This window comes from Falco biarmicus, chromosome 13 (genome assembly GCF_023638135.1).
Source record: "Falco biarmicus isolate bFalBia1 chromosome 13, bFalBia1.pri, whole genome shotgun sequence".
Taxonomy (NCBI): domain Eukaryota; kingdom Metazoa; phylum Chordata; class Aves; order Falconiformes; family Falconidae; genus Falco; species Falco biarmicus.
This window is the reverse complement of record NC_079300.1, coordinates 6,131,035-6,146,988: the sequence shown is the minus strand read 5'-3', so window position 1 is coordinate 6,146,988 and position 15,954 is coordinate 6,131,035. Positions and strand designations below refer to the sequence as shown.

At 47.3% G+C, this 15,954-nt stretch overlaps 2 protein-coding genes across 3 annotated transcripts; both read left to right on the top strand.

Moving 5' to 3' along the window:
- Positions 1 to 4,366: 4,366 nt before the first annotated feature.
- On the top strand, positions 4,367 to 12,938 carry EIF5A2 (eukaryotic translation initiation factor 5A2). 2 transcript variants are annotated; one of them, XM_056358800.1, is made up of 5 exons: positions 4,367 to 4,514; positions 4,840 to 5,029; positions 6,432 to 6,536; positions 8,100 to 8,231; positions 8,923 to 12,938. In XM_056358800.1, the coding sequence occupies exons 2-5, from the start codon at positions 4,865 to 4,867 to the stop codon at positions 8,980 to 8,982; spliced, it is 462 nt and encodes a 153-aa protein (XP_056214775.1). In that variant the 5' UTR covers positions 4,367 to 4,514; positions 4,840 to 4,864; the 3' UTR covers positions 8,983 to 12,938. The 2 variants fall into 2 exon arrangements, with proteins under 2 accessions (XP_056214775.1, XP_056214776.1); XM_056358801.1 differs by lacking the exon at positions 4,367 to 4,514 and adding an exon at positions 4,599 to 4,617.
- A 297-nt stretch (positions 12,939 to 13,235) lies between these two features.
- On the top strand, positions 13,236 to 15,364 carry RPL22L1 (ribosomal protein L22 like 1). Its single transcript, XM_056358802.1, has 4 exons — positions 13,236 to 13,379; positions 13,676 to 13,768; positions 14,177 to 14,298; positions 15,112 to 15,364. Exons 1-4 carry the CDS (start codon positions 13,371 to 13,373, stop codon positions 15,254 to 15,256), a joined length of 369 nt encoding a protein of 122 aa, XP_056214777.1. The 5' UTR covers positions 13,236 to 13,370; the 3' UTR covers positions 15,257 to 15,364.
- The last annotated feature ends 590 nt before the right edge of the window (positions 15,365 to 15,954 follow it).

The following is a 15,954-nucleotide window of genomic DNA, read 5'->3' as shown; positions in this document are numbered from 1 at the left end:
AGTGATATCTAGTTTCCCGCTCTCTAGGCATAATTTTAAAATTAGTTTGACTTCCCTAATCCAATAACCTCTGGACATTTGGCCCCATTAACACTTTCCACACTAATTTATCACAGATTTTTCTGCCTCACTTCAACTTGTTTTTCATCACTGAGAAATGCTATCCTCTACTTCCCAAGTCAAACAGCTGATGAGGATGAAGCTTATCTAAGTGCTACATATGCAGGGACCCAGTCTTCGAGGCGATACATTTTCTGAGGTGCTCAATGACCTTATCTTTCACTGAAATCTATAGGAGCTGAGGAATTGCATGGCAGGACATCAGGTCTGGATCCAGCAGTATGTGGTGTAATTTAAGGTAATGGAGCCTGTGCTCGAGTGTTTCACTAAATCCCGAAGCAACCATTGGCAAATTTTGCCCAGAGGCACAGCCTGAATAGCTGTGCTGAAAGGGAAGGAATCTCCTTCCCAGCAGGGTGGCAATAAATCCTGGCTGTAGATCAGCAGTCCTTAAATTTTACCGGCTGTGGATATAACTGCAGATCCAAGACATGGGCAGAGCCTTGTGATTTTGCCTCCCTGCATTCTGCCCAGGAAAGAAATCAGCTCCCAGGACTATAAGAAGCATCAGGCCTCCCAGGCTGCGGGTGGGTATCGCTGTGCCAGCACCATTGCAGCCCCAGCAGGCAGGAACCGCTGCAGCTCCTGTTACCCCAAATCTGGGCTCTGCACCCCATGTGTGAGACCCCATCCACAGAGCGCAGACACCATTTATTGCCTGTCTGTGCAGAGAGGGGTGCAAGGTGGTTATCCACAAAGCTAGCTGGGAAGGGGGCTTTTAGTAGGGGCCTCTCTTTGCTCCAGGGTGGATCTTTTAGTATGCTAATTAGGATAGCTCACACATAGTTCCAGCAACTTTCTATTTAGTCTCATTAACCATTTGGCTCTCCTTAAGGTCATCTTGTTGTGCCCCAGCTTGTCATACTGATGGTGCCCGTTCCTTCTCCCAAGGCCATGTTTTGTTAACTGTAAGGATTTAACTAACATCTCTGTTTTTCAAATTCTTTCTTGTTTTTCACTATAGATAATTACTTTTTTTTAGTTTCCCCCCTTTTTCTTTTTTTCTTTTTTAAAGTAAATAATTCTTACATCATTACTACTTGCTTTCCCTCTTCCTAGTGGGAGTTACAGGTGGCTCCTGCTAGCTCGGTGTCCCTGCACTGCCACCGCTGGCCTCTGATCTCCAGTGTGTGCCCAGGGGAATTCAAGCAGCGTGGTGGTGTGCTCACGCCTCATCCAGCCGTGTTTGCCCCGCTGGGCGATTGCGTGGACCACAGAAAGGTCAGCATGACCACGGAGCAGGCACAGGCAGTACTGCAGCAATTTTTAAGCGTCCCAGGGCATGCAGCCCCTAATAGGAACCATGCAGCAGCCCCCAGTCCCTTCCTGAAGGCCGATGTAAGTGCATGGTGGCTCACAGGCACTGCACAGGAAGGAGAAAGCGAAGGGCAGGATTATAGCAGTGCCTGGAGCAGAGCGGGGCGCCTATGGCAAGGTCACTACAGAGGCTCTTTAATCTGGTTCATGCTACACGGAGAGTGTACGTCGGAGCTCAGAGGGTCTGCTGAGCATGGCACTGTCCTTTGGAGGTGGGGATCATTGGTCCCCAGCCTCTCTCATGTTGTCCTGCTCGAGGCTGCACCCAGAAGCCAGTGTGAACCCTCACCCCCAACAGTCAGGACACAGTGGTGGTTCCCAGGTAAGACAGCTCAGCAGTTGAAACAGAGAGACACTTGCTCAAGTAGGAATGGGGTTGTTTACACTGCTTTGCTCATGACCTGCCAGTTCTAATCTTTTGACTTGAACCAAGACTTGCTGAATGAGCCTCCCTCTCCTTTCCCGTGTTGCTTACCCAGCACTGAGGGGAGCAAGGCCGGGTAAACAGCTCACCGTGACTGGCCCTCTCTCAGTTAGCCTGCAGGACTTTCCTCCGGCACCCTCTGTGCGCCCAGGCCACCACCCCTGGATGTCCCGGGACAGGGCTGCCCTCCTTGTTGTTCCCCAGAGAGACTGCTCACAGAAAGCAGCAATGCACCAGGCAAGTGGCTGGAGCAAGGAGGCAGTGTAAGCTAGGCTGCACCCACAGCTCCTGTTGGTGTGACCACCACCTCCTGCATTCTGGTGGGTTTGCTTGGAAACAAGGTGGGATATTTACCCCAGCGCTGGCTACAATGCATACTCTTGAGGCTAGGCTTTAAAGAGATGCTTTAGGGCGTCAGACTTTTCTCCAGAACATAACTGAGAACAGATAATTTAAACATTCCAGAAGTTTTCTAATCCTTGATCAATTCTGTAATGTAATTCATATAAAGACTTAGATAGGAAAACCAAAGCTTGATAACATACTTGAGTCTACTAGAAAGATGTGTGCGTGATTCACCTGTGCAACACTGGAAATACATTTTAATGAGAAAGGCCAAGGTATTTACAAATACGATTTGAAATTGAACTGTTGCTGTTGTATAGAAAAGCAGGATCATCACATTAGTACTGCCAAGAAGTACACTTTAGAAAATAAACATTGATCCAGACAAAGGAATGATGCCTGCAAGCAATGGCTGATGGAGCTGATTTCCGTTTTTTTTTTATTGAATCTCAAAATAAAGACTGCCTTGGAATACTTATTTTGTGTCTCAAAAATAAGTATCATCTACAGCTGTACTTCAGTAAAAAGTCTTGATTTAGTCGAGAAGATCTCTCAAGTCATCCAGAATGAATCTGTTACTTGTGGAAAACCAACCAAATTTATAATCTGCTACTTGAGGGAAAAAAATTTATCAGTAGCGCTTAGCCCCAGCCTGCTCCAGTTTGGCTTCAGAACAGTTGGTAATTCTCCCACAAAATATTTTATTAGCGGAAAAAAAAAAAGCCCTATAGCACATGCAACTGGTCAGACACCTGCAGGTAAACAAACACTCACTCCAAATGTAAAAACACTTAACAGAACGCCCCAGACCCTGCTTATCAACTGGCACAGAAGAAAGATGGGCAGTTCCCCGGGGTAAAGCATATAATCTCCACAGCGGACTGGGTGAGGCAGCATCTGCTGGAACCCTTGGTGACAGAAGAGAGTCACCATCTCGACCTGCTGGAGCATTACGAAGGGGCCCCGTGTAAACAGCCGAACCTATCTCCTCGGGTACAGGCGGCACCGTTTGGAGTGGAACCTATGTAACCAAGGGTGGGACCACAGGCGAACAGACCACACAGATTAACACGAATGAAATAAAAGATGGCAGGACGAACTATTTCAAAAGGTGACGTTCAACGTGACTCGTGTAGCAACCCCATTAGAGCACAGACGACAAACTCAGGATCTCCGCACAGAAGGCCCAGGCCAGCACATGTGGCAGAGGCCAGCTCTGGCAACGCTGCCGCTGCATTTTCCTGCGTTTCCCTGTGTGGTTTAGAGGTGATTCGCATGGCACCCCCGCGGCTGGGCCCAGCCACTGGCAGCGCCACACAACAGTCAGTGGGTGAATTTGGTCCGAGAGCTACAAGTATTATAGTCTCTGACTTGGGAAGTTTTATCAAAAATAAAACGCTTGGGCTGCGTTTTGCCCAGGAGCCGGCTGCCTGGCTTCGGCACCGCGTTCATCGCCGTGGCTCCCCTCAGCGGGGCTGTGGGGGCGAAGGGGGCCCGTGCCGCCAGCACTGCTGGCGAGGGGCAGGGCACGAAGCCACCCCGGCCTCACGGCGTTAATGGCAACCACCTCCCGCCACGGCTTCTTGGTGCTTTCAGGCCGTTTTGCCCGGTTACTGCGCCCTTGCAAAGCGTTCCTCCGGCTGTTCTGGAAGGGCAAACGTTAAGCAGTTGTGTTGACAGTCAAACATACCTCTCCCTGAAGCTTTCTCCCGCCAGGCTTTGGAAACACCCATTTATTATTATTATTATTTTTCTTTAATTCGTTTAAAACCTAGTTTCGTGGCAGCGAAGCCACCTGGCCGCCCTCCAGGGGAAGCGGCCGCCAGAGCCGCCCACGCGCCAAGATGGCGGCGGGCGGGGCCGGTGAGGAGGCGCACGGCGCCGCCTGGCGGTCGAGGGGCGGCCCCGCGCCTGCGCCAGCGCCGGGGCGGGGTGGGGGGGACGTGCTTCCGCAGGGACGGCGCCGCGCTGCCGCGCTGGGCCCAACCGCGCTCCGTAGCGGCGGCGAGGGGCGGGGCGGGCGAACGCGGGAAGCGCCCCTGGCACGTGGTCGGGCGGCGGGCGGGCGGGGGAGCGGAGGCCGGCCCCGCCCACTCGGCGGGCGGGCGGGGGGGGGGGTGTCGGGGCCGCGGGCCAATGAGCGCGGCGGGCGGCGGAAGCGGGAGGGCGGGGCCGGGCGGTGCGCGGTGCGCGCGCTCTCCGCCGCCCCTTCCCGCCGGCCGCCGCAGTGGTCGGGCGCGTGTGCGCGGCGCCGTGCCCCCGCCCCGCCCGGCCCGGCCCGCCCGGCCTCCCCCGCCGCCCTCGCAAGGTAAGGGGGGCCGCGCCGCCGCCCCGGGGTACGCGCGGCTGGGCCGCGCCGCCGAGTTGGGGCGGGGAGGAGAGCCCGGGGCCGGGCTACCGGAGGGAGGGAGGTGGGCGGGGGGGGATGGGGAGGCTGGGGGCCTCGGCACGTGGCGCGGCGGCGGCTCCCCGCCCGCCGGGCACGTGTGGCGGAGCGGGGCCTCCCCGCCCCGGGGCGCCGCCATGGCGCCGCCTTGCCCGGCGGTGGGGGGGGGGGGGGGGCAATGTGGTGCCCCCGGGCCGGCCCCTTCCCGCCGCCGCGGCTCCGCGCTGACGCTCCGCTTTGCGTGCAGCCCCCGCCGCCAGCCCCCCACCGCCATGGCCGACGAGCTCGACTTCACCACGGGCGATGCCGGCGCCTCCTTCACCTACCCCATGCAGTGCTCGGCGCTGCGGAAGAACGGCTTCGTGGTGCTCAAGGGCCGCCCCTGCAAGATCGTGGAGATGTCCACCTCCAAGACCGGCAAGCACGGCCACGCCAAGGTGAGCCCCGGCCCGCAGCGTGCGCCCGCGGGCTGCCCGGCCGCCGGGGACGGGTGTAGCGTTTCATCTGGCAGAGCCTGCTGGATCCTGCTGTGCTCTCCTCGCGGCAGCCTCTCGTGTGTCTCCCGGCTCCAGAGTTAGCGCCAGGGTTTCCAGTAACGTAAAGCGGGAAGGATCGAGGACAGGGGGTTGGGCGGAGGGTTGTTTTTTTTTCCTCCTAACTTGTTAAAAAGCTCTATGGCTGATCGAGATAAAACCTGTTTCTGTAGTGGGGGTAAGGTAAGTTCTGGAAGGGGGGCTGATGAAATCGCGAGGGCGTGGTTGGATTGGGCTGTTGCTACCCACCAAAGCACTTCTGTGCCTGCCTGTGCTAGCGGACTTTCACTATCGCAGCGGTCGACTTAAGCGCTTACTAGAAGTGCCCATATTCCATTACATAAGCCAGAAGAGCTCGGCAGACCGTCGTTACCTCTCTGGGCCTGCTCTGGCCCTATTTTGCTGGCTTGCCTCGCTGCTTCTTGCCTTTTTTCAGCACCGAGCGAGAAGTACCTTCCCCCTCCTGTGTCCCAGCAGGGACATTCTTAGCTGCTGTCTGGGGCTGCAGTCCTGCTGCCTAAGCAAGTTGGCTTATGCAGCTGTCCAGAGCTTGGACCGAGGCTAGACTCCCCCTTCATTCATTCAGCGACACTTTATGGTGGGTATACTAGAGTTTAGAGACAGATCCTTTACAAGCACCGATTAATTAATTTTTACATTTCCACAACCTTGTATGATAACCTGTAGGTGTGTAAGGTATTTAAGGTGTTGTCAAAGCTAGAATATACCGAGCCCTTGCCAGCTTTTCTCCTTCCCCTTGCTTTTTTTATGGCTTTTTTTATTAGACAGATCCAGTTTTCTTAAATAGTGGAACAGTTGTGAGAGTGAAAGGACCTGAGAAAAGCAGACGCTGAACTGGTAATCCCAAGTGCTAGCTGCAGCGGACAGCTGCGCTAGCATAAAGAGAGATGGGAGCTCTTTTAATCTCTGTGCATAACTACCTCTTCTTTTCCTCTTAACCTTCACACTGTCACTGTGTTTCTCAGAACAGCTGGAAGTCAAAGTAAATGTTTCCTTAACTGCCGCAAACTGAGATCTAGTGTGCTGCCGTAAAACTACGGAAAGCTGTGGCTATGGAAGATGACAGTGGCTGATCTTTGTTTTCATGTAGTGTTTCTATAGCGTGCTATGAAAGGGTATGAGGCCTTCTTCCAGTGCTTGGGCTGCTCTCATGCTGCAGGCAGAGTCTAGGCAGAATCTGATATTGCACGTGATCTCTTAGAAACCTACGTGGAACCAGCAATACCGATGCCAATGGCTTCTCTAGGACCGATGGTAACTCATGTTACGATTTTTTCTCTTATAGGTCCATTTGGTTGGTATTGATATCTTCACTGGTAAAAAATACGAAGACATTTGCCCATCAACTCATAACATGGATGTTCCAAATATCAAGAGGAATGATTACCAGGTGAGTTTAACAGTCACTGTGTACTCACACACACTAAGAGGCTTTATACTCCTCATGCCATACATAAACCCTCTTCATCCCAAAACTTGCCTCTCCGTTAGTAAAGTACTGCTGTCACAATTAATGGAATTTGATTGTCTAGACACGGTATTGCTGAACTTGTAGCATTTACCGAACTGTTGAAACTGGCAGACCTTGCTGATGGAGAGCTCCTTACTATACTAACAACCTCATGTTACAGTAGCGATCTTTAGAAATGGCAGGTGTTAGACGCAATTCAGAACTGCACTTTTTGTAGCTAGTGTTGTAAGGTCACTTTATTGTTTGTGATACTGGCATCCTTTAGATTCTGGAGAGGTGTTGTCCCTGCTGCAAGTTATTATTAAAGGATAATCAAAATCTCACTACAAGTAAATTTGAATCTAAGCATGTATTGTCAGTCACAATTTCACCCTTACATAGGATAGACAGATCAATAAGACAGTCTTAAACTGCATCTGATGCCACTTCTAACTTGCCACAGTGCTTTCTGCTCCTTGAATGGAAGCTGGCTTCGGTTGATCTCAAGTAATTTTGAATTTTGGTTCTCCTGAGCTCTGCTCTGAAATGGATGTAGGGAGGGGACTTGGCAGGCTTCTGTAACGCCTTCTGTGATACAGACAGCGAGCTCTTAAAAGCAGCACAATTCCGGTTCTGAATTATCAGCTATCTTCCTATTGTCTTGGGAGTAGTTCTGGTCAGGAACTGATACATAAACATCAGTTGGGAAGCTGCAAGTGCTTGACAAAGCCAGAGTTCAGCGTGTTAGCAACCCTTTAGCACAGCCAGTACTGACTGAATGAAGGGTGACTGGGCTTAGACCTTCCAAGAAATTCTTAACGTTATCTTGGGGATCTTTCTCTCATGTTCTTGGGTCCTTACTGCTACAGGAATTCTTGATGTTTATCAGACTTGGTAGGGCTGCCTTTTGGGTTTACTGTTATGTGTTCCAAGTTCCCTAAGCTGCTCTGTCAAAGTAGGTGTTCCCCTTAGCTCAGGTTTTTGGTTTGGCTGAAAACAGCATTGTGAAAGCAGTCCAGAGCTTGGTGGATGTAACCCAATTTATTCATTGGCTAATGTAAATGATAGTATCTCACTCTACAAATGAAGGTAGAGAAATGTACAGTTCAACCATTGTGTACTTTGCACACTTTATGGAATAGTGCTGTTCAGTGAACAGTGTTCCAGTTATGGTTTCTAATTCACAGATGTAAAAACACTGAACCAGTGACCTGGAAACTGTACATTTTCTAAATCACAAAGATGGGTTGTGCAGTGCCCCAGGTACAAGGAAATAACCAGCAGGGTTCTGGTGTTATTGATAGCAGACTGGCTTTTGCTACAGTTGCCCCAGCCCTCGGAACTGTTGCTGAAATTTGACTTAAATTAGGTTCCTAACTGTTACAAACACAGTACTATAGAATTAATGTAACAGGTAGAGTTCACTGCCTTTTGCTTATCTTCAGCTGCTGCCCACTAGTGACTCTGATGTTAAACTTCCTAAAAGTGAACTTCTCTTCACAGCTGATAGGTATTCAGGATGGGTATCTCTCCCTGCTGACAGAAAGTGGTGAAGTTCGTGAGGATCTAAAGTTGCCGGAAGGGGATCTTGGCAAAGAAATAGAAGGAAAATTCAATGCCAACGAAGATGTGCAGGTAAGTATAGAGGGCAGACAAGAAGAGTTATAGTTAATTACACTTGATTATACAATGAAGAAGGCTTACTTTGATACTGACCATTTGTATCTCTCAGTGAAGAGCGGGTTAGAAGTAATGGGAATCAGTTTTTAGAGATGTAGAAGGGCTTTTGTACTGGAGCACTGAGTATGGCACTGAAACCCAGCTCAGTTGACAGTAAGGTGATATGGGTGTCTCTCAAATGTCTAGATAAATCCGTCTCTCAAGTGTCTAGATAAATCCTTTATTGTTGTCCCCACGGTATGGATAGGAGCCTCCAGGCTTTTTTAATCGGGAAGAAGTGAAGAATTTTGTGATGTAGTCTGAGTAGTTTAATTTGCTGTTAGCAAACCGGAGCTCTGCAGACTGCAGCCTGTAGTAGGCCCCAGCAGTTGCTGGTTCAGCTCTGTTGCAGGAGCTTGTTTGTCTACCTCTGTTGTGTGAACTTCAAGCTGTCAGCCAAGGTAAGACAGCAAAGAGGAGGCAGCAGAAGAGCAGACTGGTGTGGGAAGGGCATTAGTCTAATAATGACTGAATTCTACCAGCTTCAGCTTCCTTTTTTTCCTCTCTAGAAAGATACAGGATAGATACTAAGATGTGAAAGTCTGTAACTTCTAGGAGCACTTCCTCTGGTGTCAGTTGGAGCTCACCTGCCTGTCTTTTCTTCCAGATATCCGTCATAAGTGCAATGAATGAAGAATGTGCTGTAGCCATAAAGCCTTGCAAGTAGAGAGGATCGCCAGGCTCGGGCAACTGCTCAGGTCTGGACAAACCACAGATCTATAAATTTGGTTCTTATTGTCACCAAAGCTCTGGCCTTCACAAGCAACCTCATTTCTTTTTTGAATTGTTAAAAAGCAGTGCTGGATTCTGGATTAGTGTTGCAGGCTAACTGGCAGTTTTCAAAATCACTGAGATTTTAATTCCTTAATTGTAACTATTTTAACATTCCTGTGGGTTTCAGCTACGGATTGAAGAAACCAATCAGGTGTTACTAGTGGATATATTTTTATTTGCTTGAGCAAAACAGTGTTTGTCTGTATGAACAGACAAAATACAGTATTCAGGGGCTTTTAGATAAGCTGGTAGGTATCTAGGATTATAAAGTGACCTAGAGCACAAATAGTATTTTTCTTGACATGTTTAGGTAGAACTGACAATAAAAGTAGCTTATTTTTGGTTTTGTTTTTGGTTTTTTTAAAGCTTAAGTATTTTGTGGATTGGGACTCTTGCAGAACTGTAGGTGCCAATCGCAACTTTTAGACCAAGAAACTCAAGTGATCAAAAATGCCAGCTGGCTTGACCAAGCCCCAGTGGCCATGTGCAACTTAACTGTATTACCTCTTTACTCTTCTTTGCCAACTTGTTGGCTTATTGTAACGATAAAATTGTGTCAAAGCCTACCTGTGGTTTAGGCAGGCAGTTGGAATATTGGGTAGATAAAACATAGATAGGTCAAGGGGACACAAAGGTGAGAATGGATGTTAAAGCTATAGACTTTCACTCGAGGCCTTTGTCAGACTTGAAAAATAAAATAGAGAAATGCAGTTCAATTGCTTTCCTTTATTGTATTTATCTTAAAACTATTAAAGGGTGACAAACTCCATTGGAATCTGTTGCAGTGCTTCCAGCTTTAGGTTTTAAACTTCAGGTTCAGACCATATTTTTGTAGCACAGGGACCACATGTTTTTCAAAAAGTGGGACAAACTGTAGCATTGAGCCTAAACTAAATGCATGTGATTCTTTTTAGAAAAATAAAACTATTGTATTTTCAAGGTATAGACTTGACAAACAATACTGAACAACCATGGCTTAACTATAAAAGTAAATTGCTACATAGTTAGGAAAGCTAGCTCCTTTTCAAGGGAGTTCTGAGTCACTGAAACACGCATGCATGTCTCTTAACTATTTAGTAGCTTAACAGGCAAACACAAGGCTTCACAGCAATAGTTATGGAAGGATAACTAGCCTGCTCCTGTTTAAGGCGTTCAGCTTGAATTCTAAGACTTGATGACTCTTCACAAGTGGGAAACTTCCTTAGTCCGTGGTTCAGACCTCTCTTTGCAGTTGATAAATCGTTTAACGAACTTGCCTTAAGCTTCAGTGGCTGTTGGCTAATGGAGGACAACTTGTAAGCATGTGGCATGCTGCCCTGGACAGCGTGCACAATTCACACTCTATTGGCAGCAAGATCAGACTTCATGCTGCTAACTGCTTGAAATGTTTTCAGCTTAATAATATGTACTCTTTAACCCCCAGAGGGCTCACGGCAACGGTCCTGAACTGTCCTTGTACATACTGTGGCAGGGCTTAGGAAGTCTTGGAGGTCTAACGTAGATGGCAAAACCATGCGTTTCTCACGGACTTCTCGTGAGAGGCAGAGCAGTACCAGTGAAGGTGAAGACAGCAATAAATATACTCTGGTAATAAAGCACAGTTACTTGCGATACCTGTCAGAAGTAGGATACTGCCACATGCTCTTGCCTAGCACAATACCCATTGCAGGTGAACTCTAAATAGCACCTTGACTGAAATGGCAAAACAGCTTTAGGAAAAAAAAAAAGGCTGTAGGTGCAAGAGATTGAAATGCATTCAGAATACTTTTGAAGTGCATGCTAGTCTGCACTATGCTCCTTTCTGCCTCTCCGTTGAACTGGTACCTGAAAGACAGGTTTTGTCTTGGAGGTGGCTGTGAAACCGTTGATGGTGGTCTTGACAGCAAGCTGAGCTGTGTGATGTTGAATGGGAAGTCACAGGTTGCTATGCCAAACTAATGCAAGTTCTAATGTTATCACCATATTACAAATAACTACCTTGAAAACTACAAGACTTGGATTTGTCTTTGTTCTGGTAGTGCTTTAGTCTCAGGTGCCTGTCTGTCCTCTAAAACCTTGTTGGAAGACAGGTATTTGATGCCACTGGCCCACAATCTAGGCATTTGCTTGGACTGCAAGCTCTCTGGGGCGAGGGCTGGTTTATGTCCTGTCCCTACAAGTGGGGTCCTGGTCTGACTGGAGTTTTCAGGTACTACAGCAATCTAAAGATAGAGGTTTTATGACCTCCAGCTTGCTGGAAGAGCCCTCCTTGGGACTTAATGGGTGTCCTTCTATTGCAACCTTCAGTTCTGCAAGATTTAAATGATTAAGTACTTCATTATAGATTTGTTCTTATATACTTAGTTGTCTTTTGTGAAGCACTTCAGACACTGTGGAAGTGCAGAGCATTGGCTCATCATGCATGAAGTTTCCCATAGGTAATACATAAGCATGAGTCTTAAGCATAATCTCCAAGTTTCAGTAAGGTTAAAGGTTGCTTCTAAATTAGAACATGTATTTGAGGCATTTTTTTTTTTCCAAAGTAAGATGTTTCAGTTTACTGTCAGAATCGTTTGCAGCGAACTTTGTTTGTGATCAATAGTCCATATAGATGCGTATTTTTAAGATCCCTAGCCACGTGCTTAGGGAAGGTCTCCTTTCATAACTTTACTTTAAAAACAAATATTACCAATGTGCTTGTTCTGTCGTACTGTCTTAACACTTAAATTGTGTCAAAACCGAGAACTATAAACTTCTAATAGCTGATGGCAATTGCTTAGAGTAAAGGCTGTGAAAACTAGAAGGTGAAGAAAAGTATTTCCACTCCAAATAATGCATATTTTTTTTACTGGCTCTGATTCATTGAGTTTCTCTTACTACTTTACAGAATTGGAAAGACTGCAGTGTTTCCTGCCTCAAACGTTGGCAAATAATACTTCTAAGATTTCAATAGATCCTTCTAATTTTTGCTTATAATGGTGGTTTTTCAACTAGGCTCTTGCTAGTTGAGCCATGTTCTCAGGGCTGTTTTTTTTAAGAAGTTAGCTGAATTTCATTGTTTTAACGTAACTGCTTTCAGGCCTCTTGCAGGTTTTTCTAATCCACAATGTACCCAGAAATGGTGCACAGTCTGTAGTTTCACAATACAGGTAATTTTACATGATCTGTAAAGAAGTCAAATTTGTTGACAGTTCAAACTCTTATGGTTACTGCAGGTCAGTGTCACGGAATTCAAAATTCAATAAATCCCTTTTATTTTATTTTTTTTTTTTGAGTAATTAGAATGTAGTTTGTTACAGTAGAACTAAACTTCAGGATTTAAAAAAAAAAAAAAGACCTTGTTAAGGATATTTCAAGTATCTCACTTATACACTGAGAATGTTAATGAAGGTGTAGATCCTGGAGATGGTGTGGTGGGAGCGCGGTGGAGCGTTCAGCACAGTACGCCGAGATGGTCAGAAGCCTCTCCAGCATCTGCAGCCTGGCCCTACGGTATTTGGCATCTGAGAGTTACTTGGTTTGTGAGCTGAAACCGGAATGTTTGCTATGTATCACTGTATCGCAGAAACCCCCTGTTGTCCTGTGCTGTATATTGTAAGCGTAACTGTTGTTCGGTGCGGCTTTCGAACGGTGGGGGGGGAAAGGAATAATGATGGCGATGGCTCGTTTTACTCATCGTGGCGAAAACCAAACCCTGTAAATCATACGAACCAGGCATGGTGGTCCTCGTGGTGCCGACGTGTATCTATTTTGGAAGCTGTATTGTTTTCAACACCACGCGAACGATCAGGAGAAAGATGTGTATGTGGTTTGTTTTTGTTTGTTTTTTATTTTTTTGCTCCAGAAATAATAAAAAGATGTCAGTGCTGTGGGGAGCCGGGTGCTCGTTCAGCGGAGGGGGTGGCGGGAGGGTCCCTGGCGCTCCGGTGAAGCCAGGGCAGCTCCGGGCCTGCCGCTGGCAGCGGGTGGGCCCTGCCCCGCTCTGCCGGCGCCCCCAGCTTCCCCCGGGAGAAACCCCTCGCCGGGCGCGCCTCGTACGAGAGCAACAGAGGCGCTTGTGGTTTATTTGTGTCGGTCAGAAAGAACACCGGAACGCAAAAGCAGAACAAGACAGCCGCTCGCTCCTGCCCTCGCCGTGTGGCGCCTGCTACTGCCGCGGGGGCGGTGGGGCCTCCCGCTTCCCGGCATGCCCCAGGCCGCGCAGGCGCCGTGCACCGCGCGTGCGTGACGACGTCACCGCGGGTATAAAAGCGTGGCGTGCAGCGAGAGGCGCCCTTTTTGCGGGAGCGGCGGGCGGGCAGCATGCCGCCGGTAAGCGCCGCCGGGCCGCGGGGCTGGGGGCCCGGGCCGGGGAGCTGCGGGGGGCGAGGGGGAGCTGGCGGCCTTCCTGCAACCGGTGGCGAGCGGGCCTCTCGCCCCAGAGGGCCGCGGGCGGGGGGCGGGCGGCCGGGGCCCGGGCCGGGCCCAGGCGGCTGCAGTGAGCCCCGCTCTCCAGGCGGTGTCGGCCTGGGCCGGCCGCGGGACGCGCGCTGCCCTGTGCCCCTCGGCCGGTAAAAGCTTGTCGGGTGTGGGTTGTTGTTAATGCTGGGGGTTTTGGTGTGTTGCAGCAAAAAGACAGAAAATCTAAAAAGTCGACCTGGAAGTTTTGCCTTGATTTGACCCATCCTGTGGAAGATGGAATCTTTGATTCTGGGAATTTTGTAAGTCGTGGTTTTGCTTGTATTTCAGGTGCATAGTATAATAAAAGCCTTGGTACGGTACGATAACTGAATTAACAGCCGAAAGGTTACATTCTAAACTAGTAAAATCAATAGCTGTTCTTTAAGTTACCAGCACTTTTTGAAACTTTCTTGCGTTTAGATGTCTGTCGTAAACAAGATGATTCATACCTGTCCTATGAATGCAACTATTTTAAATTGCATCCTGTTTTAGCACGGGAGTGATTTTTTTTAATTACCTGCTGTAAAACTTTACTGTGTTGTAAATGCTTGCTATCGGGATGTAAGTAAACAGTGATTTTTAAACATCGCTATATGGCTAGGGTCCCTTCCCTAGTTCATACCTAGGGTGCCATTCCCTAGTGTTCTATTTCTTTAATGTTGAAACAGGAACAGTTCCTAAAGGAGAAGGTTAAGGTCAATGGAAAAACTGGAAACTTGGGCAACACCGTTCACATTGAACGTCTGAAGAACAAGATAACAGTGACGTCAGAGAAGCAATTTTCTAAAAGGTTGGCACAGGTTTCCCTCTGCTGTATTTGTGGTGGTGGAATTTGAACTGTGGTATGCTGAACATGATGCACCTCTCATAGGTATGGAGAAGGTGTTAGCTCTAGCCTTCGTAGCAGTTGTAAATATTAGTGAAAGGTGTAATTCAGGCAAATTTATGACATTAGATACATAAAAACCTGCTCTTTAAAACTCAAAGACTTGATGGAAAATTAATGCTCCCTTTAATATAAAAATGTAAGAGAGAGGTGCTTTGTACAGGTTGTTAGAAGTGAATCAAGGAAAGATAGGCTTTCACCAGCCATACTGAATTCACATCACAAGTGGCTGTTTAATTACTTAATTGGTTGTGTTAAAATGTGTGTGTACACAATATGTGTTGTGTCAAAAGAGCCCCTTAAAGCCAAATGAAGTCTTAAGCCTCGTAGCATGTTAGGGCACGCAGCTGATGAGTATGCTGATAAGAGGTGTGTGAGTTCGTTCCTTGCATCTCCCCCTTCAGTTGCTGATACAGATGCACCAGTATCTCTTATGGTAGAACAGGGTTTAGAAGCACTTCTCGGTGCTTCTGAGTTACTGGCATTGTGCTGTGTAGCCAAAAAGCACCAAATAATAGTTTCTTGTGTATCTTGAATGAAAATATATTTTTAGTTGTCTGTTATATATGGTAATTTGTTGTTTCGGGATATAATTAGTGTGTCGTTGCCCTGCTAGAGCCATGTCTTGGGTGGAGCGCACACAGAAGTAAGGGTTGTTAAAATGAGAAGGTTCTAACTTCTGACTAAGGTTCTAACAATGTAACTACTGTTTTCAAGGTACCTAAAATACCTCACAAAGAAGTACCTCAAGAAGAACAATCTGCGTGACTGGCTTCGTGTTGTTGCATCTGACAAGGAGACATATGAACTACGCTACTTCCAAATCAGTCAAGATGAAGAGGGATCAGAGTCTGAGGAATAATTCAAGCTTAGCTTTATACTCGATGTGGTGTACAAAAGACTACAACATCTATTTATAAGAACACTTAACTTATTGGTGAATAAAGATTTCGTACCCTGTTTGACAGAGCATGGTTAGTTTTCTGGTTTGTTCTTAAATTCTAATTCGAAACCAGTATGGGGAATCATTTGATTTAAGTTCAGCATGACATCAGTGAAAGTCCAAGTAGAAAAGAACGGAGCCCTTCGCCCCGTACTAGTGTAGGACAGTTACATCAGTGTTTTACTCATATTGGTACAAATGCTAGAGCTTTTTGTGACTCAAAAGTACCGGCTCCTGCTAATTTACTAAATACTGTATCATTTGCTCCACATAAAAGTTTACTTTTAATTATTTTAGTTGAAAAACAGGCTTAGATATTTTGAAATAATTTGTGTGATTTATCTATGTCAATTGGTTGTAGTATTCCTGTGTATAACCACAAGTCAAATGATTATAACATGGCAACAATGTATATTTAAAAACAGTAATATAGCAATGATATGTTAGCCAGGTTTATATTTGGTTGACAAGTAAGAAGGTAGAGATCTCATTGCCAGTGTCTGTCTACAGGTATTTTTTTGGTACAAGAGGTGGGTTCTTCATTAAAACACAAATCACTCCAGTTCAAATAAACTACTTTTGTTCATGTAATACCAATAGAAGTTTGATTAGTTTAC

Coding starts and splice junctions, on each gene's coding strand:
- EIF5A2 (XM_056358800.1), top strand. CDS start 4,865: ATGGCCGACGAGCTCGACTTCACCACGGGCGATGCCGGCGCCTCCTTC. Junction 5,030..6,431: donor GCAAGCACGGCCACGCCAAG/GTGAGCCCCGGC, acceptor TTTCTCTTATAG/GTCCATTTGGTTGGTATTGA. Junction 6,537..8,099: donor TCAAGAGGAATGATTACCAG/GTGAGTTTAACA, acceptor TTCTCTTCACAG/CTGATAGGTATTCAGGATGG.
- RPL22L1 (XM_056358802.1), top strand. Junction 13,769..14,176: donor TCTTTGATTCTGGGAATTTT/GTAAGTCGTGGT, acceptor ATGTTGAAACAG/GAACAGTTCCTAAAGGAGAA. Junction 14,299..15,111: donor GAGAAGCAATTTTCTAAAAG/GTTGGCACAGGT, acceptor ACTGTTTTCAAG/GTACCTAAAATACCTCACAA.